Source organism: Phascolarctos cinereus, unplaced genomic scaffold (genome assembly GCF_003287225.1).
Source record: "Phascolarctos cinereus isolate Bilbo 61053 unplaced genomic scaffold, phaCin_HiC Scaffold_4;HRSCAF=312, whole genome shotgun sequence".
Classification (NCBI taxonomy): domain Eukaryota; kingdom Metazoa; phylum Chordata; class Mammalia; order Diprotodontia; family Phascolarctidae; genus Phascolarctos; species Phascolarctos cinereus.
This window is the reverse complement of record NW_027555847.1, coordinates 590,481,441-590,509,087: the sequence shown is the minus strand read 5'-3', so window position 1 is coordinate 590,509,087 and position 27,647 is coordinate 590,481,441. Positions and strand designations below refer to the sequence as shown.

The 27,647-nt window shown below is 40.0% G+C and overlaps 2 protein-coding genes and 1 non-coding gene across 3 annotated transcripts in view; 2 read left to right on the top strand and 1 right to left on the bottom strand.

Moving 5' to 3' along the window:
- Window positions 1–2,214: 2,214 nt before the first annotated feature.
- On the top strand, window positions 2,215–6,839 carry RPL30 (ribosomal protein L30). The gene is made up of 5 exons (XM_020968990.2): window positions 2,215–2,266; window positions 2,377–2,429; window positions 2,762–2,907; window positions 5,423–5,553; window positions 6,740–6,839. The coding sequence occupies exons 2-5, from the start codon at window positions 2,409–2,411 to the stop codon at window positions 6,787–6,789; spliced, it is 348 nt and encodes a 115-aa protein (XP_020824649.1). The 5' UTR covers window positions 2,215–2,266; window positions 2,377–2,408; the 3' UTR covers window positions 6,790–6,839.
- LOC144457303 (small nucleolar RNA SNORA72) lies at window positions 6,270–6,403 on the top strand. The gene has a single exon (XR_013486616.1). It is a non-coding gene; the product is annotated as a small nucleolar RNA SNORA72 (small nucleolar RNA).
- Window positions 6,840–18,203: 11,364 nt separating the features above from the next.
- Window positions 18,204–27,647, bottom strand: part of MATN2 (matrilin 2) — a 202,873-nt gene continuing 193,429 nt past the window's right edge. Inside the window, 4 exon segments of the mRNA XM_020968963.2 lie at window positions 18,204–18,683; window positions 20,843–20,941; window positions 22,136–22,213; window positions 25,904–25,975. Of these exon segments, the coding sequence (XP_020824622.1) occupies window positions 18,628–18,683; window positions 20,843–20,941; window positions 22,136–22,213; window positions 25,904–25,975 (305 nt within the window). The 3' untranslated portion in view covers window positions 18,204–18,627.

Sequence of the window (27,647 nt, the reverse complement as noted above, 5' to 3'; positions counted from 1 at the left end):
CAGGCACTGTGCTAAGTGCTGGGGATACAAAAAGAGGCAAAAGACAGTCCCTGCCCTCAAGGAGCTTACAATCTAATAGGGGAAACAACATGCAAACAAAGCAAGCTATATATAGAATAAGAAATAACCAAGAGGGAAAGGGGTTGGGGAAGCCTTCCTGTAGGAGGTGGGATTTTGTTTGGGACTTAAAAGATGCCTGGGAGTTCAGTACTTGGAATGGAGGGAGAGCATTCCAGGCATGGGTGGTCAGCCAGGGACAACGCCCAGAACTGAGAGATGGAGAGTCTTGTTCATGAAAACAGCCAGGAGGCCAACGTCCCTGGGAAGAGGATAGAAAAGTACGTGTTGGGGAGTAAGGTATTAAAAAAGGTAAGGTTAAGAAGGGCTTTGAATACCAAACAGAGCATTTTGTATATGCTTCTGGAGGCAATAGCAAGCCACTGAAGTTTTTCAGGAAGGGAATGACATAATCAGAACAAGCGGTTTGAACGGAGAATGGATTGAAGTGAGGAGAGACTTGAGGCAGGAAGACCCTCCTATTGTAGTAATCCAGGTGTGAAGAGATAAGAATTTGTACTAGAATATCAGAGGAGAGAAGAGGGTTTGAGAGATGTGGCAAAGGTGAAATCAATAATCCTGGGCAATAGCTTGGATATGGGAAGGTGAGAGGCAGTGAGGAATCCAGGATGACTCTTAGGTTGTGAGCCTGAGGGACTGGGAGGATAGCGTTGCCTTCTACAGTAAAAAAGGAGACTTTAGGGGGAAAGATAAGGAGTTGTTTTGGATATGCTGAGTTTAAGATGTTGACTGGACATTCAATTGGAGATGTCTGAAACATAGTTGGAGAAGTGAGACTAGATATCAGAAGAGATAATGGGGCAGAAAAGACAGAAGTAAGAATCATCAGCATAGGTAGTTAAATTCAGGAAGCTGATAAGATTACCAAATGAAGTAGTATAGAGTGAGAAGAGGACCAGGGACAGAACCCAGAGAAGGGGAAGAAGGAACAATGTTCATCAGCTGCTGCTCCCAAGGAAACGGGGTGGCTCCTTTTACCCCCTCTCTTCCCTAAAGAGGCACTTCCCTCATGGGGGTAGTCAGGCTTTGCCACCCATTGGACATTTCCCTTCCCACACCCACTTTGTGGCATGCCAGATTGAGAGCTGGAAGGGATCTTTATCAAGTCCCAGGGTTCCTCATGGGCGATCTGTGAATTAAAAAAACAAAACAAAACAAACCAACCCCCTGCATTTCAACACAATCGTCTTCCTTTGTGGTCCTATGTATTCTTTTTACATTTTTAGAAATTAATTAATTTTTAGTTTTCAACAATCACTTCTATAAGCTTTTGAGTTTTAAATTTTCTCCTCCCTTCCCGAGACGACGTTGCAATCAGATAGATCCTATGTATTCTGAGCTGCCTTTTTTTGTGTCACTTTTGTCAGCCTGGTGAAAAGTCTGTGGGCTCCTCAGAATTATTTGGATTACAAAGGAAAACAATTATGTTGGAATACAGTTAGGTCAGGTACAAAAAAGCGCTGGGCCTGGAGTGAGGAAGACCCGACTTCAAATTAAGCGCTTTGTAAGCCTTAAAACGCGATATAAATGGCAAATGCGATTTTTAAAAAAGATCCAAACTTATTATGGAAGTGTTTTGCATGACTACACGTGCAACCTATATTGAGTTGCCTGCCTTCTTAATCGGGGGTGGGGAGGGAGGGAGAGATCGGGAATTCAAAGCTTTAAAAATGAATGTTAAAAATTGTTTTTACGTGCAACTGGGGGAAAATAAAATACTAAATTAAAAAGAGGCCCAACCCCCCTCATTTTGCAGAAGATTTAGCAACTGAAGCCCAAGGTATCCCAAGATTCGAACCCGCATCCTCCAAGTCCAAATTCAGCTCTTGCTCTTTGCCTCACCTACAGAACGAGGGGCTTGGCCTGGATCTCCTGGGAGGACCTTTCCCGGGGTCCACGCCAGGAACCTCCGTCACGCCCCTCCCCGATCCTCCCCGATCCTCACCGCTCCGGGCACCTCCCGCCGGCCTGCTTTCACTATTCCCGGCCTCAGCCTCGGAGAGAGAAGACAGAGCGACGGCGTTTACTGACACATGACCGACGCCATTGGCAAGGGTGACTACCTACTTCCTCTCGGCCCCGGCTCGGCTCGCACGCGCTTCCGCTTCCTGTCCCGCCCCTGGAGAGCGCTGCATTGTGGGAGTTCCTTCCTTTCTCGCTTCCCGGCCATCTTGGCGGCAGGTCTCTGGTGAGTGGGACTCTGTGGGCTCGGGGATGGCGTGGCCCTGGGGGTCCCGCGGGGTCGCGGGTGGGGGCTTCCAGATGCTAAGTGTACCCCCATGTCTCTCTGTGCTCCAGGCTGAGGGTCCTCCCGCACAGCAGGCAGGAAGATGGTGGCCGCAAAGAAGACGGTGAGTGGGGCGGGCCCGAGCCGCTGGTGGCCTCCACACGTGGAGCGAGCCGGCCTCCGGGGGCCTCAGCTGGGGACCGCGGACGGGCGGGAAGGCGGGATCAGAAGGGGTGAAATCACCCCCACTACCTCCACTCTCACCATACCCTCGTAGGCGAGATTTCCAGGGTCCAGAAGAGCGAAGGGCGGGTCCGTATACGGAAAGCCCGGGCTGGAGTCTTAACAGCCCTGGGGCCAGGACCTTCAGGCCCGGCCGCGGGTTTGAGGTGGGGGTGGGGGTGCGCTGGCTGTGTGGAGCCCCGGTCTTAGAACAGTCTGAAATGTCTCCTGCAGAAAAAGTCGCTGGAGTCCATCAACTCGAGGCTCCAGCTGGTCATGAAAAGCGGCAAATATGTGCTAGGCTACAAACAGACCCTGAAAATGATCAGACAAGGCAAAGCCAAATTGGTCATCTTAGCCAACAACTGCCCAGCCTTGAGGTAAGTGGCCTTTGTGGCTGGCTGTGTGCTCCGGGCCACCCCCAACGCTTCTGTGGGGTATCTTCTCGAGCGCTATCATTTGTTGGGTTTTTTGGGGGGCGGGGCTTGGCGAAGTGAATAGAAACCTGCCTGTTACTTGAGGGTCAGGGAGACCCAAACTCAAGTCTGACTTCAAACACACTTAATTGCTGTAGGATCCTGGGCTAGTCAGAATCTCTCTGAGCTTTCATTTACTCAGCTGTAAAATAGAGATCATACGCCTTCCTCACATTTTTATGAGAATCAAATGAGATGAAATATGTAAAAGGTTTTGCAAAGTTTTAGGTAGATATCGGGCTATTTGAAAAACAACTTGTAAAAACCTGGTTTCATATTCTGCTTTGAAGCATACTATCCATGTGACCAGGAACTGAGCCTCACTTGCTCTGTGTGTGTGTGTGTGTGTGTGTGTGTGTGTGTGTGTGTGTGTGTGTGTATAAAATGAGGGTAAAATTTGCACCACTTACCTTAGAGGGTTGTTTTGAGAAAAGAACTTGAGACCTAAGAAATTGTGCTTATTAAAATTAGGATCTGATAGCATAAGCTAGTCTTAATTTTCATGTGTTTACCATCCTTGCTGTGAGACGGTGATTTTGAGCTACAGTCAGGGCATTTTGGAAGCTGGAAGGAATTCTTTAGATTGTTTCTTTTAAAGTTAACCATTTTACTAGGGCATGTACTTAATATGTATGTTGCAGGCTGATATGTTTCTGATTTGAACTGGTATACAAAAAGTATGCCATTGGCTGTCTGGACTATGAATCTATTTGTAATCCTTTCAAGACTTGGAATATTGGAGCTGTAAGGGATCTTGTTTGTTTTGTATATTAGACACTTAACATGTGGTGAAATGAGTTTAGTTTCTTTATCTGTAAGATGAGGGAATTGGCCAAATATAAGGTTTGTAAAACACTTTACAAATATTAGCTCATTTTATACTGACAACAATACTGGGGTTAGCTATTCTTATTCTCATTTACAGATAAAATGAGGCAGATAGAGGTTAAGTGATGGGACCCTTGTAGTAAGGGTCTGAGGCACGATTTGAATTGCTGGTCTTCTGGTTTCTAGGTCCAGTGTTCTACCTACTATGCCACCTAACTGCCTCACATGATTTCTGAGGCTTAGAGAGGGGTAAAATGTACTGTAAAGCAGTGGTGTTAAGCTTAAAAAATAGAGGTCACTAAATGTTGCAGACCACATAGAAAACCACATATTGACATCTATTTTATTGTATTTTTTGTTTATTTGTTAAATGTTTCCCAGTTATATTTTAAGCTGGTTCAAGCAGAGTGTTTGATACCTGTACTAGAGCAATATTGCATGTAGATTTAAATGTTGAGGTCTGTAGGAATTTAACTGGTTCTAGAAAACTGCTCAGCCATGGACAGCATTTCTCAAAACTTTTTTTGTGAATTTAAGACCTAAAGAAACTTTTTTTTAAAAATAGGGTGGTTTTTTTTTCTTTTTTCAATTTTTACACACCCATGGTATTTCTGTTTTGACCATTGGCCGGTGTGCAAATTAGCATGACCAGGAGTTTTGTGCCTTCCCAGTTGGCTGGCTTATCCTTTCAGGTCCCTTCAAAGACTCTCTTTGGAACTTCCTTTGACCACTGATACAGAGTGATAGCTTTACTTCCTCTGGGAAACTAGCACTTTCTGCCTATACTATTCATTTGTCTGTCATAATGGTTTGTGGTACTAAGCATATGCTTTTGTGTATGTATTGTGTCATCTAGATTGTAAGTTCTTTGAGAACAGCCAGTCAATAAACATTAAGTATCTACTATGTGCCTTCCCAGCACTGTGCTAAGCATGAGAACAGGCAGCTTCAGCCTATTTTAGTCCTTTTTTATAACCCTTTCCATGTTTGGCACATAATAAGCACTCATAAATTGCTTTCTAAAATTATTTGCATACTTATCTGTACTCCTGGCTTCCCTGACTTGCTTCAAGTTCCAGCTAAAATTTCACTTTCTGTTATTTCCAGTTTATCTTGTGTATGTCTTGTTTGTACAGTTACTTGCGTGTTGTCTTCCATGTTGAGCTTGAGACAAGGGAACTGTCTTGTTTTTCTGTCTACCCAGCTCTTAGCACAATGTTGTTGTTCAGTGGGTTTAGTCATATCAGATTCTTCGTGACCCCATTTGGGGTTTTCTTGGCAAAGATACTGAAGGGAAGTTTATGGGTTGTGACCCTGAAAGATAGGTTAGCAGGAAAAACTAACTTATAGACAGAAGGAATGGTGTAAGAAAAGGAACAGGCAGGTAAATGTAGGCTTGCTTTGCATTGTTAATTCTTATTTTACTGAATTATAGTGTGTATGAGGGGTTGGAGGAAGGGAGTATAAGAGTTAACTTTGGAAAAGGTAAGTTGAAGTATGATAGTTTGATTTTGACCTTTATCCAGTAGGCAGTAGCAAAGCTTCAAGTTCTTAAATGAGCTAATATGTCATTACTTTTATTTATCTTCAGGAAATCAGAGATTGAATATTACGCTATGTTGGCCAAAACTGGCGTACATCACTACAGTGGCAATAACATTGAATTGGGTACAGCATGTGGGAAGTACTACAGAGTGTGTACACTGGCTATCATTGATCCAGGTATGTTTATTTAAGGAGTCCAGCTTAACACATGTGTACTACATAGTATCCCTTTTCTAAACTTGGTAGTTTATTTCATGGGATAATATCTAAGAACTTAATGGTGCCAACACATGGATGATGAATTAACAAGCGCTGTGCTAAACCTCAGTTACTGTGAATTAGGATTGTAGATGTTTAAAAACAAACTACATACCTTTAACAAGTTATTTTATGTGACTAAGCAGCCTAAGGAGTAGCCACTTGCCTAAGCAGGCAGTGCTGTGCTGGACAAGGGAAAATTAATTAAAATGGCAGATTTTCTTTTGGGAAAGGATTGGTGAGTGTACAAAAATTCTGGGTTGCCGAAGTTTTTGTACTTAAGTTATTTTAGAACAATAGGGCTATTTCACAAGACTTCAGCTTTTATATAGGATATAGTTTTAAGGAATTGGTAGTTAGGGGGCAGCTAGGTGGCGCAGTGGATAGACCACTGGTCCTAGAGTCAGGAGGATCTGAGTTCAAATCCAGCCTTGGACCCTTGATACTTACTAGCTGTGTGACCCTGGGCAAGTCACTTAACCCTATTGCCTAGCCAAAAAGAAAAAAAGGAATTAGTAATTAGGAAAGGGAATTTAAGTATCACTGATGCCTTGAGAGGGTAAGGAAATCATTAGCTCCAGAATAAAATTGACAGCATAGGTAGCCTAATGATCAGTGGAGTTTGGTTTAGCGTATTGCGAATATTCTCGCTGGCCTGGTATTATTGTGATCTGGTCAGGCTAGACATTCGCTAAATTAAGACCATGCATTGTGTCTCCAGAACTAGTTCTCTTCCCTAGTTTTGGTTTTATAAATGCTGGTAACAAACGAAAGGTAAGATGTATTGATTTGTCTTTAGTTTGACTTACTGTTGGCTTCTGGGAACAGAAACTGGAGTGTTAGTTTTTTAGTGGTCTTTTTTTCAATTCTGAGAGAAATGAAGATTGCTCTTGGGGAGATAACTATGTTCACTTAAAAGGAAGGTGAGCAAGCCTAATAGTTGGTGACAGTGTTGACAGCAGTCTAAAAAATTGTTGTAATTTTCAGGGAGAATAACCCAAGAAGAGAATTTATTTACTTTTGACTGCCGGTGATGATAGGTTTAATAGTTTCATCAGTTGTCTTTATGTAAAATTGTAACATTACTTTTTTTTAAATTTTCTAGGTGATTCTGACATCATTAGAAGCATGCCAGAACAGACCAGTGAAAAGTAGACTGTACAAAAGTATTCTTTAATAAATGGGGCCATTACTTGGTTTAAAAAGTTGTGTGCATCACTTTATTTTCTCTTGTTGAAATGGGAGTCCATTTGCTCTATCTTTTCATTCTTGTCAGACTTTATTTTTTTACAGCATTCTTTACCCCATACTAGTCTTTCTTTGTCATTAAATAGATGTCTTAAAGTGGAGGAAGATTCTGTGCTACATGTACAAACCCCTGAAACTTAACCAAAATTTAATCTTCAGCAAAATTTATCATAGCTTTTAATGAGCAGAAAAAGTATTTAAAATCCCTGAGTTTTGTCCCACTTTAGTCAAAGTTCATTCAGAAGTTGAAGTTCTAATGTACAAAAGAGAATGATAACATCAATGTACTTTTTTTTTTTGCTGGGGGCTAATGGCCAATTTTTTACAAAGTTCGACTAAACTGTGAACATAAGTTGAAATTTTATACAATGCTCCAAACCCAGAGCTTCTCCACTTCTGCAGAGATGAGAGGAGTTGCATTTTATAGCTCTTTGGGGTCCAAGATTGGTCATTATAACTTCACAGTATTCAGCATTGAACTGTTTTGTTTACAGAGCACTTTAAAGTGTAGGACAGCAATAGGAGTTGAAAGGAAGAAACACAGCAATAGACAAATTTATGTCCTCAATGCAGTTTGCCCTAGCTAACACTCCCATTCTTGAATGATGCTCTTCCTTGCTTCTTAAGTCCTAGTTTCCCTTTATCTTTTAAGAGTCAGTTTGAAAAATGACCTGCAGGAGACCTTTCCCAGTCATCATCACACCCTTCCCTTTGAGATTATCATCTATTTTATAATGAATACATTTGTATGTGCATAATTACCCTTCTGCTACCTTCCATATTTATGTAGAGGGCAACACCATCACTATCTCTTACCCCTCACCTCCTACAATGTTCAACCTGTTGCTAAGGCCTCTCAATTTCACCTTTGCAATATTCTTCAAATATAATACTCCCTTCTCTCCGACACTGCCACCACTCTAATGCAAATCCTCAAGTCTCTCCCCACTACAATCCATCCTCCACTCACCCACTAAAGCCATTTTCCAGAAGAACAGGTCGTATCATGTCCAACACCCCCACTTCCAAATAAACTCCAGTGGCTTTCTCTTGCCCCTAGGATCAAATGCAAAATGGTCTGTTTGGCATTTAAAGCCTTTCATCACATCCTGTCCTGCCTTTCTTACATCTTACTCCCTGTTACATACTGTGATCCAGTGACACTGACTTAGCTGTTCCATGAACAAGATAATCCATCTTGGTTCTGGGCAGTCTCTCTGGCTGTGCCCTGTGCCTAGAATGTTCTTCCTCTTCCCACTCCTACCTACTGACTTTGCTGGCTAGTTGTAGGTGGCTAAGGGAATAGAGCCCTGGGCCTGCAGTCGGGAATATATGAGTTCAAACCTGGCCTCAGACAGTTAATAGCTGAATGATCCTGGGCAAGTCACTCTACCTTTGCCTCAGTTTTCTAATTTGTACAGTAGGGGTAATGGCACTTACCTTCTAGGGTGGTTGTGAGGATCAAATGAGAATAATTGTAAAATGCTTACTCCAGTGTCTGACACGTAGCTATGTAAATGTGTTATTAACTATTATAACTTAAGTCCCAACTAAATGTTTTTACAGGAAACCTTTCCCAATTCCACTTAATTCCAGTGTCTTCCTTCATTTAATTGTTTCCTATTTGTCTTGTATATAGCTATTGAGCACTTATATAACACATATTTTGCTAGTCATTGAAGATACAAGGAAAGAGACTGCAGTTATGCTCTCAAGAAACATATTCAAACTAATCGAATATGAAAGTTTCATATAATTTTTCCTTGACTCAAGTATGAGTATTTGCTATATATGTTGTGCTAGGTTTGGTCCCTGTGCTTCAGGTGCTTATGATTTAGGTAAGAAATTTGTGAAACAGGTAAATAACAATTGACACTAAATAAGTGGCAAATTAGTGATTAATGATGAATGCTTATTGTGACAGTACCTTCTAGCTGCATGCTTTTCAAAGTATATGGAATCTCCTAACCTATAGGTGACCGCAGAAAGGTCTTTGTGCATTAATTCATTTGTCTCCATGAATTTACTGAACCTTTTTTTGAAGCTGCTTATATTTGGGGGTTATTTGTTTGAAATTTGTTTCTCCAAAGGTTAGAGTTCATTCTATTATCTTGGGATTTGGTGAGCAAATCTGTTCATACCCTTTTGATATTCCATTGCCATCTTTTCAGACTATTCTTTTTAGTTAATTTGTGTTTCCCTCACCACTAGTTTGTCTCCTTCAGTACAACCACTTAATTGAATTATAATCTTGAGGATAGAGTATGTATTTTTTTTCCTCCATTCCTACAGTGTTTAATATAAAAACATGTTGAATATTTCAAATTTGTTGGTTCCTTTATCTTATAAAAAGCCCCATAACTTAAGTTGATTTATCATAGTCACCCTTGGTCCCTCATTTTTACAGAGGAGAGGGAGGTTGACTGTCATTAATACTGGTGGTTTCATTTAATCGATTCATAATGGCAATGCCAGCAGCGTTTTCATTTGTTACTGTGTGTTTTCCAGTCCTTTTTTCCTCCTTCTGCCCAAGTTCACATATGTCTTTCCATTTTGGTTAGAGCTTTAAAAACTGCACATAATATTGCAAATGTTAACATAGTTTTGTACAAGGATGCTATGATTGATGGGTGGGTTTTTTTGTTTGTTTTTGGCCTGCAGCAGCACATTGATCTAATGCAAGCATTCTGTATTGTTTTTGTATCATGGACCCCTTTGGCATCCTTTGGAGTCAGAAATGCATAAAAGTACACAGGGCTACAAAAATTATGTTGAAATATAATTGTAGAAATATATATATATATAAAAAAAACAAATTCATAGACAAGAACCCTTGGTCTTATGTCTTCAGACCAGTTAGCTCTGGGTAGAGAAAGTAACAAGGAGTGCTGGAGTAGGGAGAGACCTGGATTCAAACCTGCCTCTGACATTAACTAGCCATTGTGACCTTGGGCAAATGACTTAACCTCTCTAAGCCTGCTACTGTAAAATGGGGAAAATAATAGTACTTGTCTCAAGTGTTGTTGTGAGGATCAAACGTTAGTGTATGTAGAAATGCTTTATCAACTTTGGTAGAAATCTGGTATTGGTTTTATGCATACATTTAAGCAGTATTTGGTTTCCTCTAAACATATAACCTTAATTTTGTCCACTTTGAAATTTATGTATTTTTCTGTCTACTTAACCAACTTTTACAAATATTTGAGATTCTACTAGGTATGTATGGAGATAAAAAAATAAAGTCCTGTTCCTCAAGCTTGCCATTTAGCAAGGAAGTTAAGACACAGCTGTAATATAAAGTGGAATGTAGCAAGTTCCTTAGGAAAGGTGTAGATAAAGTTCTATTTAATTTAGCAGTGGGTTCAGGAAAAGTCATGGCAGAGGTGGACATATAAACAGTTTTGGACATAGGTAGTATTTTGACATGCAGAAACAGGGTGGGAGAGGAAAAAGTCTTGTAGTAGGTTGAATTTGGGGGAGATTGAGTGGTCCTTTTTGCCTGGAATGTAAATTACACAAACGGCTGGGGCCAGATTGGAGGACCTTAGAGGCCAGGCTAACTGGCTGGGTGTCCTAGGGATCTTACTGCACTTTATTCAAGTCAGTTTGGCATTTCAGTACTTAAAGAACAGCTCATGTGCAGATTTGGGAGACTTCATCCTTTCTCTTTCATACATATAAAAATGCCTCAACTGGTCTCATTTCCTGGCAAACCTACTTTTTGTTCTTTCTAAGGCAGTATCTTATCCATGATAAACTATCCCTTTCAAATCCTTGCACATAGTAGGTACTTCGTAGATGTTGAATTATCTAGGGATTCAAGTTTTGAAATAATCTTATGGGACATTGTGAAAGTTTTTTTTTTAAAGTCAAATGAACATATTTTGGTTTTCCCTTTAAGTTATGTTTATTTAACTCAGGAATGCTATCAAGATTAGTAAAGTGTGATATAATATCCAGACCATCCAATGATACAGCTACATAGTTTGCCGTTTCTGTTATATTGTGTGTATTTGGCACTGTTCTAATCACTGTCTTCAAAAGATTATTTCGGTTTGTCAATCTTCCTAAGTATTTACTCAATACAGAGTCTCTCGATCGTAGTTCAGGTTTAAGCTATTAAGTTTAAAATTGAACAAAAATTTTTGGGAGATTGATTCCTAAGGCAGTTTTTGTAAACTGATTCACTTAACTTTCTGTGCCTTTTTTTTATCTAATTAAATTCAATAAACATTGCTTGAGTGCCTGGGATATTTGAAAAAAAAATGCCCTCAAAAGTTTACCATAGGTTATGGGAGATACTGTGGGTAAGTATAGAAATATGAGGAAGGAAAAGTGGCAAAGGAGAGATGAAAGTGTTAGGATAATTTGATGAAGAAAAGAATAACTTAACAACTGAGGGGATTGGGAAGAAATGGCATTTGAGCCAAGCCTTGGAAGGAAGGTTAGGATTCTGAGCAGTGGTGAAAGAATAGACCTTCGAGAAAAGCAAAATGGTTAATTTTGATTACATTAAATTGAAAAGTTTTTGCACAAAAAAAGCCAATGCAACTAAGATTAGAAGGAAGGTAGAAAATTGGGAAAGAATTTTTACAACCAGTCTCTCTGATAAGGACCTCATTGCCAAAATATATAGAGAATTAAGACATTTATAAGAATACAAGCCATTCCAAAGGAGATAGGATTACAACCAAGAATCACCTACCTAGCAAAACAGTATAATCCTTCAGGGGGAAAAATGGTCATTCAGTGAAATAGAGGACTTTCAAGCATTCTTGATGAAAAGACCAGAGCTGAATAGAAAATTTGACTTTCAAATACAGGACTCAAGTGGAACATGAAGAGGTAAACAGGAAAGAGAAATCATAAGAGACTTATTAATATTGAACTGTTTACATTCCTGCATGGAAAGATGATCTGTATAACTCATGAGATCTCTTTGTCAGTATTAGGGTAGTTGGAGGAAAAAAATTATATGTATATATATGTAGATAGATAGATAGAGGGCACCGGGTGAGCTGAAGATTAAGGGGTCATATCTGGAGAATAAAATTAAGGGATGAGAGGATTATACTCAGAGAAGAAGAAAGGGAGAAGTAGAATGGGGTAAATTATCTCACACACACACACAAAAAAAAGAAAAGGCTCTTACAGTGGAGGGGAAATGGGGGAAGGTAAGAGGGAATGAGTGAATCTTATTCTTATAGGATTTGGCTTAAGGAGGGAATAATATACACATTCAATTGGGTATGGAAATCTGCTTTACCCTACAGGAAAATAGGGGGAGAAGGGGACAAGAGAGCAGGGGGATGATAGAGAGGAGGGCAGATTGGGAAAGGGGTTAATCAGAAGTAAATACTTCTGAGGAGAGACAAGGTCAAAAGAAAGAATAGAATAAATGGGAGGGCAGGATAGGATTAAGGGAAATAGAGTTAGTTTTTCACATGTCTACTGTGGACGTGTTTTGCATAACTGCACATGTACAACTTAAAATATTGAGTTGCTTGCCTTTTCAATGAGGGTGGGTGGGGAGGGAGGAAGAGAAAATTTGAAACCTAAAAGTTTTTAAAACATGTTTAAAAAAATGTTTTCACATGCTACTGGGAAATAAATATAGGAAATGGGGTACAGAAGTCTATCCTGCCCTAGGGGCAGGGGATAAGAGAAGGGGAGAGAGAAGAGAGGACAGAGTGGGGAAGGGATATTCAGAATGCATGACATCTTGGGATGGGGGGAGGGGGGAGATGGGGTGAAAATTTGGAACTCAAAAACTTGTGGAAGGGAATGTTGAAAACAAAATAAATTTATTTAAAAAAAAAATAGAAGCCATTCCCCAATTGATAAATGGTCAACGGATATGAACAGACAGTTCTCAGATGAAGAAATGAAAGCCATTTATAGTCATATGAAAGAATGCTCTAAATCATTATTGATTAGAGAAATGCAAATCAAAACAACTCTGAGGTACCACATCACACCCATCAGATTGGCCAACATGACAAAACAAGAAAATGATAAATGTTGGAGAAGATGTGGGAAAATTGGAACACTAATACATTGTTGGTGGAGTTGTGAAATGATCCAACCATTTTGGAGAGCAATTTGGAACTATGCCCAAAGGGCTATAAAAATATGCATACCCTTTGATCCAGCAATAGCACTTCTAGGGCTGTATCTCAAAGAGATCATACAAATGGGAAAAGGACCCACATGTACAAAAAATATTTATAGCGGCCCTTTTTGTGGTGGCAAAGAATTAGAAATTGAGAGGATGCCCATCAATTGGGGAATGGCTGAACAAGTTGTGGTATATAAATATAATGGAATACTATTGTGCTATAAGAAATGATGTACAGGCTGACTTCAGAAAAACCTGGAAAGACTTGTATGATCTGATGCTGAGTGAAGTGAGCAGAACCAAGGAACATTGTACACAATAACAGCCTCGTTGTGTGATGACTAATATTGATAAAGTTAACCCTTCTCAGCATTACAAGCATCTCCACAGGCCTCGGGATGGAAAATACTATCCACATCCAAAGAAAGAACTATGGAAGTTGAATCGCTATCTTTTTTTTTTCTCTCTTCTATTGAGGTTTGTTTCCTCTTTCTGATGGTTCCTCCTAATGGCTTTAATTTTTACTTACAACTTCACTAATGTGAAAATATGTTTAATAGGAATGTGAATGTATAGCCTATATCAGATTGTGCGCTGTTGTGGGGAGGGTGGTGGGGAGGAAGGGGGAGAAAAATTTTAAACTTAAAAGCATATGGAAGTGATTGTTGATAAATCAAAAAAAAAAAAAAGAATGAACCTTCCTGGCATGGAGGACAACCTGTGTCAGCACACAGAGAGGGGAAATAGAATTTTGAGTAGGCTGATGGTTATTAGTCCAGTTTGTCTGGAGTGTCAAAAGGGTATATAATGTGAATTAAGTTTGGAAAGGGGAATAGATTTACTTTCTTTTGAGCAAAAGCTAGATGATTGTCATATATTGTAGAAGGGATTCTTATTTAGGTGTGGATTAAATTACAATGGCTTCTGGATCATTCCAACTCAGATTGTTTCAAGAGGTAGTAAGGAATCAATCACTGAAGGTTTTTGAGTAGGGGAGAACGATATGTATTTTAGGAAAATCCACCAATATTAAACTGTCCTCTGCCCAAAATGTACAAATAGAAAAAGGGAAAGAATTGAGATGGATTATGAGAAGGAGGAGGGATGATATGGCAAGCCAAACTTTGGCTTGGTCTCAATTTGAAGTATTCTGGATTTTCATTTATATCCTTCTTTGACCTAACCTTGAGTAAAAAAAAAGGAGAATGTTTTTCATTCTTACGCTCATTCTTCTCAAGCAGTTAATTGTTCAAAGGTCCCAAGTCATAGCTCTAGAAGCAGAGGTGGCAGATAGCTTGCTAGGCATCTATAACCTGAAACCTCATCCTCCATATTCCCCCCCCCCCCCGTATCTTCCCAAAGTGGAAGCATCATGTCAGACAAAAAGGAGAGTTAGGAAGTCATCTCCAGAGCTGCATCACTGTCACCTCACTTTAGGTAAGGTGTAATAGGTTTTCATTAGGAGATAACTTTGCTGCTAACCATGATAACTAATAAAGAGAGCCCTTAGCTGCACTGTGGCCCTAAATTACCTTCCTTTGGGAGACTGTCCTATGGGACAGTAAATCTGACTTTCATTTGTTTTTTATCCACAGTGCCTAAGCCAAGGTAGATGTTTAACAAATACTTATTGATTGGTTCATCTACTGTCAGGTGGTTTGATGTATTAATTAGTTTTGCTCAACTGCCTCCCACCCCAAATCCTGACCCTTACTTTTTAATCTTTCTTACTAGGGATTGGAAGGATGTGTTTGGAAATGAAGGTTATGCATGTATAACTGATATATTGCTTGCCTTCTCAATGGGTGGTGGAGGGGTGGAGGAAGAATTTGGAATTCAAGGTTATAAAAAAATTCAACATCAAAATAAATAAATGAACCTTGCTTCAAAAAAAAAAAGCAAAAACTTAAGAATAGGTAAAAGCATAAGAACTTTTTTTTAAGGGAATTTTGTCAGCTTTTTCTGGACCTGATTAGGGGCCCTTTTTGTATATTGAAGTATAACTTAGATGCAGAAGGCCTAGGTTCTAGCTCTAGCTTTGTTAACTGCTACTTATCAACTGTTCAACTTTGGACCATTCCATTTCACCTCATTTTTTTCATCTATTAAATGAGAAATATCAATATCAGCCCTATTTCACACAATTGTGAGAATCAAGTGAAATTATGTGAAAATATAGGATATAAGGTCATGTTTTTCCTTTATTCAACTGGAAACCATTCTTGAGGTTTTTAGAAAAACCAGATGGCATATAGTATATAGTATAGTAGAGAGTGTTGGACATACCCCCTTGCTCTAGGAGCTTTTCATGAGGACATCACAATTTGTCCCCAGCCTAGCTTTCCATACTTATTGCATATTAGTTTCATCTATGAACTCTCTCCAGCCAGGCTGGGTTACTCTCTCTTCCCCATATACAACTTTCCATGTCCCATCCCTGCTTTTCCATGGGCTATCCTTGTTCCTGGAATGCACTTCTTTCTCACTAGAAGAGTGAGAAGAGAATTAGATGCCTTCAAGAATTGGCTCAAGGGTCAAACTACATGAGGCCTATCCTGATCGCTGCTTCCAGATTAATTTGTAATTCTATTAAAAAGAGTATGACATAGTGAACAGAGTGAACAGACCTTGCCTTGGATAGGAAGATCTGGATTCAGGTCCTGCCTCTAACACCTATGGGTTATGTGATCCTGGGCAGACCCTAATCTCAAGACTATAAGTTGCAGGAAAAGTGGCAATTGGTATTGGTAGAAGGCATGTCCTCACTTGGGAGTTCCCTATTATCAGTGAAATCACAGGTCCAGCCCCTATCCCTATCCTAATTGTGTATAAGTCCCTCTTTCCTCCTCTAATAGAATACAGTAGTCCCTATGTTTGTTTTTGTCTGTGTCTCTGTCACCTAGATTTATAGATACCTGGCTTCTATTAGTAGGCACTAAATAAATATTTGTTCAGTGAAAGACTTTGAGTCAGAAGAACTGGGTTCAAAGCCTGTCCTTAGCACATAACTACCTTTGTAAGTAGTCAGGGGCAAGGCATTTAATCTCTTAGCTTTGTTTCTTCATCCATAAAATGGAGATAATATTCATTCCTATTTTACAATCATTTCAGATGTAAGCACTTTGTAAATCTCAGACATAGTAAGTGTATGCTATTGTTATCGATAATAATGTTTTCTGAAATGTGGTAACTGAACTGCATCACTCTAAATCTAAATCTGATTGTGAAATAGAGGTATTCTTTATAGCCACCAGAGGGAGCCTGGTTACAACAAAATCTAGAAGCGGAGACATTTATGACAGTTGAGAATGGAGCCATCTGGAAACAATTCCAGTGTATCTTACTGGATACTTTGCTGTTTTTATGGTTCTGTGATCTCATTGATGCAGCTACTCTGTCCATCCATGTAGACTACATACAGTGCATCCCACCATATCCTGTCATAAATCCTCCATGTGTGTCCTGCCCAACTGGAGAGACCCTTTGCTTCTTTTAAGTCTTGTAGCTACCAGTATAGTACCTGGGCTATGTAGTTCTCATTCTTTCCATATGACTGACCCACCTCCTTTTTCAGTGATATATCCTTGATACCTTCTATACTACTCCTTGGTTATGTTTTACAGCCTACTTACCTCCACATTATGTTTTTCTATTGTCCTAAGGATCACCTGCAATTTTGAGTCTTTAGAGATGGTTGTGTTCTATAATTCTCATCTATATAGCATCATTGGGTCTTCTTGATTACTTTGTGGTATTTGATGCTGGTGACCATCTTCTCCACTCTATCCATTTGTATTTGTAACCACAGTACTTGGCATTAAGTTATAATAACAATAGCTAATGTTTATATAGCTTTAAGATTTATAAAGCATTTTATATATGTCACAATAATATGTAAAGTAGGTGATATCATCTCCATCTTACAGATGAGGAAAATCTAAGAAAGGTTAAAAGTCAGTCAATAAACATTTATTTAACTTGCCCCAAGCCGAAGATGTTGGAGGTATGACTCAAACTTGGATTTCTCCTCACTCCAAGTTTATGTCTCTTAGCCCTTCTCCTTATTTCCTCATGCCATCTGTAATCTTTCCCATTCTTTTGGAATCCTTTCCTCTTTGAAATCCTCTGTAAAATGTAAGTGCTATTAAATTGTCTCATGCAACATACATTTCTTCTGTATGTATTTTGTCAAATCCACATACTCTTCCTTCATCTTCTAAAGAGGCTAATTGTGTTGGTTCCAATATCCATGATGAGAATATATTGCTATAGAAATAATGACAGACTTGTTCTACTTCATGTCTGTTTCTTGTCCTTAAGCTACATGTATATCCTTAAGCTCTCTGGATGATCTGGGTTAATGGAGCATCACACAAAACTTTCTGCAATTTTTTCCCCTCTTTTGTAAGGTGACACAGGATGTAATCTATTGTCCTTTCCTATTGTTATTCAGTCATTTTTCAGTCATGTCCAACATGACCTTATTTGGGATTTTCCTGGCAAAAATACTGGATTTGTCATTTCCTTCTCCCACTCATTTTACAGATGAGAAAACCAAGGCAAACAGAGTTAAGTGACTTGCTTAGGGTCACACAGCTATTAAGTGTCTGAGGCCAGATTCGAACAAGTGAAGAGTCTTCTTGACTCCAGGCCCAGCACTCTATGCACTGTGGTGCCCCCTAGCTGCCCTGTCCTTTCCTATAATGCTTCACTTGTACTCTAAATTGGTGTCACTTTTATTTGTCATGATTGTCCGCTTAGCAAGGAGATCAAGTATTTGCTGGTTGAGGTGGTTTCTAGGCTCCTTATTGTGGTGACTGTCTTGTTTTGTTTTGTTTTGTTTTGGCTAGGCAGTGGGGCTAAGTGACTTGCCCAGGGTCACACAGCTAGTAAGTGTTTTGTGTCTGAGGTCACATTTGAACTCAGGTCCTCCGGACTCCAAGGCCAGAGTTCTACCTACTCTGCCACCTAGTTACCCTGTATGGTGACTGTCTTAAGTCAGAACTCTGGACAGTGGTAGAACTTTCCTCAATTTTATTTGAATATAAAATTCCTAATTTATAATACAATGCATATGTCTTACGATTCAGCAAAGAGACCTGCATATATCCATATATATATATCAAGTTAAAGTCCAATACAAAAAAAAATACCATACTGTTTATATTTTTCTGATGGAAATGTCCAATCATAGTAAAAAAAATCATAGTTAACAAATGGTTTATTTTGCAGTCAAATGAAACATTGGCAACACTCACTTTATAAGGGAGGGAAAAGTAGTGAAATGAATGATGTGCACCATATAGGACCAAAATACATTTTTAAATGCCCACAAATATATTTTCCAAGACTATTATTTGCCGGGTAGCTTCTTTCTTCTCACTTGGTTGCATTCTACTTGGAATTCAGTACGGTTGTTTTCTAAATGTATTTTTTACAAGTTAGTGTGCTTTTGCCTTGGTTCCACATGGAATCTAACACTGAATCTCTACCCCAGAAATGTCTGGGGATTCAATAATGTTACATACAGATTTAGCACCTGGAGCCCCATGACTCTGACCTGCTCTCACCATAATTCTGTCTGGAATGATAATTCTGCATATAAACACATAGACAAGTTCAGATCTTCATCTGTATCTCAGGCGATTTTCCAGTGCCTCCATTCTTCTTGTCATTTCTTCCAGTAAACCATCAGTTAAGGAAAGAAAGAAGCATCCAAAATGCATTTTTTTTTTGGTTCACTCTGAATTCACAAGCAGGTATAGTTAGCTACATAAAATTTGTAGTGCCTTCCACCAGGGGTAAAAAACCCCAACAATCCTTGCCTTTTCTCATTGCTGTGCATTTAAATTTAAGCAATTTATATTCAACACCTTACATACTTTTATTGTTTAAAAACACACATTTTAATGCTAACCTAGGCCAGCTAGCTCAGTTGGTCAAAGTGTGACTTTAGAATTTTCAAAAAATCCCATGGTACAATGACTAACGCAGTGAAGCATCTTTTGAGGGGGAGAGGATCAAGCTGACCCCAGCCGCACAATCAGATAGTGAGGGTCTGATATATGCACTCACTAGAAGAGTAGAGGACAGAGAGGTAAATCTCTGAAAAACTATAGAAATTAAACTGGAAAATGGAAGAAAGAGAGGTAGGAGACAAAGGGAGAAAAGAGAGAATGAAACAGGCTAAGGCAAGAGAAAAGAACTCTGCCATTATGCTATAGCTGTCAGATGTCCAAGTAGCTATAGAAGCCTGGCCCATGGTATACTCTGTGCCTTTCTGCATTCACTAGCCATCCACAGGCCTGGGCTATTATACTGTTCTGGCTGGGAGCCAGTGGATTACCTCTTTGCTAGCCTTGGTTTGCCTCTAGTTATGAGGTGGAGATAAGCATTTAGAATTGAGCAAGAGCATAGCAGAGGTGATAGCTGGAGTGCAGATGAGTGAGCACAGGGAGGCTAGAGCTTCTTCTACACCTGGCACACTGGTCCTAACATCCATCCCCCAGGAGGGAACCTTGGGTCTTCCCAGAAAACCATGCCCTTGCTTTCAGAGTCTCAGCCCTGCTACATCCCTGGCTATCTTCCACCACACCAGTTCTAAACATGATTCTACCAATTTTATAGGTTTGGGAAAGGATATGGAAGGGGGCCCTGTGGGGCTTTAGCCGTTGCCTTCCTTCTCCCGATAAATGTAGCTGGGTTTGAGTCTCCCTGATTAAGCTAAGACATGAGTAGGGCATGGGAGGAGCTGTCTGTGGCATAGGGGACTTAACTGTCTACCCACCCTTGCATCTACCCTCAGGCCTAGATGATGGTGGCAGAATTCTAGCTAGGGAAATTCTTGCCAGTTCAGCACTCTCAAGGACTTAGAGCCCAGACTCATCCATTACAATAACCAAGTTCTTTCATTTACTTGGAAAACATATTGTGGACTTTCAAAAAGGTAATTGCTACATGCTATTCCTTATTGTAGGAGCCCGCCGGCACAGAGGTGGCTCAGAATTAAACAGTTTCCCCACAATCTAGTTAGTACATAGTAAAGATCTTTGAAACCAGAACTCCAGTATCAGGCTCTGTATATCATGCAGGCACACTGTTGCTTTAAGTTGAAAACAGCAGGAAGGGGTATTTAGTGTGTGAAATCGCTGAGCCCCTCTTCTGTTATCCCAAAGCATTCCTTTGTTAGTAATATTGTTTTAATGAATCACTGGATCTGGCTGTTCCCTCTGCAGAGTGTTTTATCTTTAAAGTGCTGATGTAAAGGCTCTCTGCTGCCAACACACTCTTCTCCAGAAACTTATGTGCAGAGAATCAAAAACTAGGAGTTGTTACCCTTCAGGGCTAAGGAAATGGGTCAAGGTGTCAGATACAGTTTGATGCTCCCTAATTCTCAAACATGATTTCCTTTAACATACTGTACCTCGGAGGTGATCCAGACCTCTCACCAGAAGGGAGAAGGAGAAGGAGGAGGAAACAATGGTCAAGAGTCAAGGTTATGGTCTGTGCCCCTCTAGCAAGGCCTGGGTCGGCTGCTGTCAGGATGGCCCCTGATTCATCCCTCTAGGCCAGCAGGTGGCATGTAAATGCATGACCTCCCGGCATTAAAGCAGTGCTCCTGGCTTTTAGGTAACTGCCTCATCAAAACAATTAGAGAATTTGTTCCTGTTCTAAGAGGAACAAACAGTCTACTGCCTTGTACTGGTAGCAAATGGTTGGGTGGGCTTCATGGGGAATGAGTGCGTAGAAGGTTTCCCAGGTATCATCTGTCCTCTTTCACACCCCTTAAAAATCCACATACCTTGAACCACATACTGAAGCACAATTATAAACAAAGGATATATCTCTCTGTGAGTTTTCTCACCTCTTGGTTTGCAAAATTCTGGAATGTAAGGAGGTTTTCACATTTGCATCGATCATGCTTTTCTTCTGAAGGGCTTCCTGGGAAAACAGATGGAAAGTGTTCACCTCTGTAACCCACTAGACGTCCCAGACACATAATAACAGAACTGAATCAGCATATGGGCGAAACCATAATGAACAGATATGCTCAACATTTTCCATGCAGGAATATCCAATAAAGCAAATACCAGGAAATGCTATATACTCTTCTAGAACTGGCAGAATCTGGTCTCCTCTAATGAGCGGTCTTAGGGATATCTTGAGGCAGTTAAGTACTGCAGTGGATAGAGTGCTGGACTTTGAGTCAGGAAGACCTGAGTTCAGATCCAGTCTCAGACACTTACTGACTCTGTGACCCTGGACAAGTCACTTAATCTATATCTGCAAGTTGTTTCATCTGTAAAATGGGGATTAAAAATAGCACTCTCAGGATTGGTGTGTGAGAATCAAATGAGATTGTATTTATAAAGCACTTTGTAGATATTAAAGTATTATATAAATGCCAGTTATTATTGTTAACTTCTGTCATTTATCCTAGGTTCCTTCGAGGCTGTCCACTTACTTTTCATGTTCTTTAGGCTTTCCCCCCTTTTCCTTTTCTAATAGTGATAATGCTGATGATGATAATGAGAGTAATAGTTGTAGTAGGAGCTAGCATTTGTATAGCACTTTAAAGTCTGCAGAGAGTTGTACCTCTATCTCATACCATTTTCACAACAACCCTGTAAAAAGTGGATGCTATCATTATCCTCATTTTATCATGGGGAAACTGAGGCCCAGAGAAGTTAGTGCCTTGCCCAGGGTCACACAGCCAGTAAGTGTCTGAGGCAGAATTTGAACTCAGTTCATCTTGATTCCACATTCAGCTCACTCACTATGCCACCTAGCTACCTCATCCTACTTTCCTGTCCCTACTTCTGTGTGACACAATGGAAAGAGTGATTGATTGGGAGTCATAGGAGCAGGTTCAAATCCTACCTTTGCTCACCTTGGGCAAATCATTTAAACTCTCTGGGCCTCAGTTTCCTCCTCTGTAAAAAGGTAGGAGTTGGACTAGATGACCCCTAAAACCCTTCCAGTTCTAAATCTCTTATTCTCTGATCTCTTGTTTGATACTCATTTGGTCGGGGAGCTAGAAGACTTACCACTTTAAATACTTATCACTTCAATACACATCTTATATAATATATACTGAAATACTTATCACTTTAAATACATATCTCTTGGAGTTACCTTTTGTTTTGGTTGAATGGAAAAGCCTCAGTGTCGACTGGGAAAGGTTATCATCTTCAAAGAGATATCTGTGTTGAACTGCAAAATTAGAACAGGAAAGTAGGTCTTGGATATTTATGGTGGCTGGCTCAGGTTCTGCAAGAGACCACCCAGAGAGAGACAGAGAGAGAGCTGAGGTCAAACCTGGCTGCAGCACAACTATTAGTAGGGAGAGGCACTTAGTATTCCTGCCCTGAGGTTGTGTAGTTTGTCTTTGGGGGAGAACTGTGGCAATAAAGACCATCTGCAGTGGCACTGACCACGTAGCGGTATAAGTGTGGAATAAATGATTCATAGTATTTCTGCGTCATCTAGTTTAAAAAAGAAAGTTGTGGATGGCATAAATTGTTCTGTACTTTTTCTTTGATGCACATGAAAACAGTGTTTCTTATTCCATTTAAGACTTCCAGTCCTGTTCTTAATTCTGTTACAGTAGTAATCAATTTGAATACTTCCGTGACATGCAATTTCATAGCTCTACACCAAGGCAGACTGAATGCAAACCATTTTGTAGGCCCACAGAAGTTCCAAGTTGGAAGGGACTTTGGTGCCCATCCAGGCAAAACTACACCTGAAAAAAAGAAGTCCTACCACAACGTATTTGGCTAGTGGCCATCCAGCTTTTGCTAAGTGACCTCCAGTGAGGGGAGCCCCATAGCCTCCCAACATAGCCCATTCCACTTTTGGATATCTTGAATCACTAAGAAGTTTTTCTCAACATCAGGCCTTTACAATGTCTATCCATTGCTCCTGGTTCTTCCTTTTAGGGCCAAATAGATACAATTAAATCCCTGCTTCACAAGGCAACTCTTCAAATACTTGTACACCACTGTCATGGGCTTCCTAAATTCTTCTCCAGGCTAACCACCCCCATTTCCTTCAAATGATCCTTCTTTGGCACAGACTCAGGGACCTTCACTGTCCTGGTGCCCTCCTCTGGACATTCCCTAGCTTACCAAAAAGTCTGAGGTCTCCCACTACATCCAGGGCCACATCTAGTCATCCTGATCTGTATCTTGCTACTGGACCCAGATGGCTCTGGAGGAGAAAGTGAGGCTGGTGACTTTGCACAGCTCTCCCTCACTTAAATCCAGTTTACTTGCATGTCATGGCATTGCTTCCCTGATGTCATGGTCCTCTTCAAGAACAAAGGATAGGCAACAACAACAATTTGCTTCCTAAAACCGGTGGCACCTGGAACTGGATACAGTATTTCAGATGTAGTCTGACTGGGGCAGAGTGGGACTGCCCCCTCTGTATTCCTGGAAGTTATGTCTCTGTAATCCTGGAGTTGAGATCACTTTATCTTTCTTGGCTGTTCAATCACTCTCCTAATTCATATTGAATTTGTAATTTGTCTCCCGACCTTTCCCCAAGGAACTGTTGTCTACCTACACCGATTCCCTCAGTATTTGTGAAATAGATGTTTGAATCCAAGTGTAAGACTTCACATTTACTCCTATTAAATTTCATCTAAATTGATTCAGCCATGTTCTAGCATGTCAGAATCTTTGGATCTTAACTGTCACTGAGCATATAAGCTATAACTTCCAACTTTGTTTCAGTTAAGACTTTGATAGGCGTGATATTTATGCTTTTATCCTAATCACTGATGAAAGTGTTAAACCTCATGGGACAAAGCACAGATCCCCAGGAAACACTGGAAGCCTCCTTCCAAGGTGGTCTGAAGCCATTAATATCTCTTTGAATCTGGCCACAAAACCGATTCCAAATCCATCTAAAACTATAATTGTCCAGCCCACATTTCTCCATCTTTTCTACATGAATTACATGAGATACTTAGTTAAAATATAGTTAAAGCTCTGTCTCCTGTATTTTCCCTATCTACCAGTTTCGTACTTTAAGAATCTGCAATTTGGAGCCCTCCACTTAGGCAAATGGACTGCCACCTGACAAAATGGGAAATAAATTGAGTTAGTCATGATTTGTTCTTGCTGAAGACATGCTGGCTCTTTTCTAGATGTCTGTAAACATCATTTTAATAATGTGTTCTAGATTTTTGCCAGGAATCAAAGTCAATCTCACTGGCCTTTAGATTTCATTCTCTTCCTTTGAAAATTCCCTGTTTATATCCCTTTGTTCAGTCGTTTTTCAGTTGTGTCTGACTCACTGTGACCTCATGTGGGATTTTCTTGGCAAAGATAGTGGTTTGCCATTTCCTCTCCAGCTTATTTTACAGATGTGGAAACTGAGGCAAACAGGGTTAAATGACTTGCCTAAGATCACACAGCTGGTAAGTGTCTTGAGGCTGGATTTGAACTTAGGTCTTCCTGACTCCAGGCCTGGCATTCTATCCACTGCATCACCTAGCTGCCCCCTTGTATCCCTTTACCATTTTTCTATTAGAGCTCTCCAAGAAATAGTGATCACTTCTCATCCTTGCTTTACCAGCAATCAGTTCTTGCGTGTTAGTGAGGATCAGATCCAGAGTAGAATTTCTTCTTGTTGGGTCTCCTAACTTCTTAAGTCTGGGATTATTATTGTAGCAAGCCAAGAAGTTATTAGCTTACTGCTTCTGTCAGATGGATAGCTCCAGATGATATATGTATAACTCAGGCCCCACATTACGACTACATCATATTTCAGTATCAGTCTTGTGCTTTATTTTTCAAACTCCTCATCTGGTTTCTCTTTTGGCACAGGTGATGTTTGGCATACTCTTTGATAACGTAATTTCTTTTGTTTGTTCCTTCACTGTTGATTCCCTACTCTCGTTTTTTATTTCCTTATGTGAGTGTTGTTGCTGTGGTTCAGTTTCAATCCTGTCCGACTCTTCGTGACCCTGTTTGGGGTTTTCTTGGCAAAGATACTGGAGTATCTTGTCCAGCTTGTTTTGCAGATGAGGAAATTGAGGCAAACAAACTTGCCCAGGGTCACATAGCTTGTGAGTATATGAGGCCAGATTTGAACTCATATATGTATACCTTCTTAATACAAGGGGGAATATCCCTTCCCCCTTTAATTGACCTGTTTCTTTAGATGTACTCATCCAGAGGGAACCTATTCCAATCAAGATACCAAATCTCAGTGGAAGTATGAGATCAAATTTTCTTCCTTGTTTTTTTGGTTCTCTAGTTCATCTTACATTTTGCTTAAAAGTTGTTCATTAGCATATAGACCTTTGATGTGATGGGTTTTATTACTGGATCTTTCTGAGGCTTGGAGAAGTTGGATGACTTACCCGTGGTATGTGGTAAGTGTCTGATAAAGGATCTGACCCTAGGTGGTCCTAGCTCCAGGTCCACACTGCTATTCTTGAGAAGCTGAGAACATTTTTATAGTGTACTGGAAATAGGACTGAATTGGAAATTACAAGAATTAGGTTTTAGCATTAGTTTTGCCTTGGGACTTTGGACAAGTCAGGTCGCCTATTGGCCTCATCTCCTTCCTGGAAAATGTGAAAGTTAGATAAGATGGCATCTGAGGTGCTTTCCAGTTTTGAAATTTTATGATGCTTTAAATTAGAATGGGGGTCAGCAAACTATGCCCTATGGACCCAATCTTGCCTCCTGTTTTTGTATGGCCAGTGAACTAAGAATGGTTTTTACATTTTAAAATGCAAAAGACCCTCCTTTATTTAGAAATATAAAAACTATTCTTAGCTCCAAGGTTGTACAAAACAGGTGGTGGTCAGATTTGGCACTCTGGCCTTAGTTTGCTGACCCTTGCTATAGAATGATGAAATACTCAAGGGCTTTTTTTATTTACCTGGGGGCTGTTGGGCCATCTTAGGAAGATCACCAGCTGGGGAGTCCTGGTTCCCATTTGAGTCTTCTAGAGCTAGGAGAAAAGATATGACCAAGAAGGAATGAGACATAGAGATCCACAGCTGTGGAAAATTAGTGACTGCTGTCCAAGTATGAGTGCAGCATAGACCCTTTAGATCCCTCATCTATGGGTGTGTGTGTGTGTGTGTGTGTGTGTGTGTGTGGTGGGAACTATTGCAGAGTGACTACACTTTTGCTCCTTACTGAAATTACTTTGTTTTCTTTTCTGAACTTTAAGATTGCCAAAGTCCCTTAGTACCCTCTGCCAGGCAGATGAAATCAGGTAAGTTTTCTCTAGTAAAAGAGGCCTCCAAGCTAAGGCAATGTCTCTCACTTAAGACCATCCACTAAAATATCAGTCCAAAAGAAATTAGGTGGAATGTCATGAGAAAAGCGGTTGAAGGAGCAAAGTGCAAATGATGATAGCACATACTGCATGCCATTTTCCTGATGACCAACTTGGAATGCATAATGTTATTTGTTGTACTTGTGATACATCATCTGTCTAATAAAACACAGAGGACCTTTTGTCCTCTTCCCTCTTTAATTTAATCCCCTCTTTCTTGTGTGTAGCCCGTACGATTTAGGATAGATCTGGTGTACTTGATTGAACTGAGAATTTATGAGCAAGTAATAACATATCTAAATTTGTTGGAGTTTCTTTACATCTATTTTAAGTCACAGAGAAAGGGAACAGAAAAGATTATGAATATATCTTGCAGATTGAAATCTAAGCTATAAAAATCAAATAGTCAAAGCATTCGCCAAGTAGAAATCATGCATCTTCCCTCCCCGCTTCTCACCTCTGCCTCTTAGAATGTCTGTTTTTCTTCCACGCGTAGCTCAAGTGCCATCCCCTACATGAGGCCTTTCCTGATCTCTCTCACCACTCCTCACCTCCAGCTCTGACATCCCCCCTCTGTTATTAGCACTGCCTTCACGAGGACGTTCTTGATCTGTCTCCCCACCTGACTCCTTAACTCCCCTTAATTCCCTCCCACCTCTGGTTATTAGCATTCCTTTCCTCTTGAAACTACTTTGGATAACTTTATGTAGTTACTCATCTTTGTGCATAGTGCATCTGTCCAGTATAATTTAAGCACTCCAAGGGCAAAGACCATTTCATTTTTGCCTATGTATCATTAGTTCTTAGCGTAGCATTTTCCACACAGCAGACATGTAATATATACTCACTGCACTGAATTGAATTCTCAATCTTTTCCATGATCTCATATAAATGAAATAATGTAAATGAAGGCATTTGGAAAGGGATAAAAGAGTTATGCAGATGTGAAGTAGTGTTACTTCCTATGAGTGGAAACTCATTGTCATAAATGATGATTTGAAAGGACATTTTTCCATTGACCCTTTTCCATCTCAGTTATATAAACACACATAAAATATGCATCAATCTGTACTTTTTGCTACCCATTGAAACTTAAAATGGTTTAGCTTTGATTAGCTAGCCAAGTTTTAATTTGTTTCACTTTAGGCAGGAATATCTCCCCACCTAATGTTAATTTGTTCCATGAAAACAGAACATTAGGCAAAGTAGTGTTTTAGGGGGCGGTTAGTTCCACAGGAATAATGTTATAAATGAGAGATATCTTTCTGTATTACCAAAAGGCTGAAATTAAGAGTTACAGAGAATTGAGACTATGTAATCTCTATAATGGTGATACCAA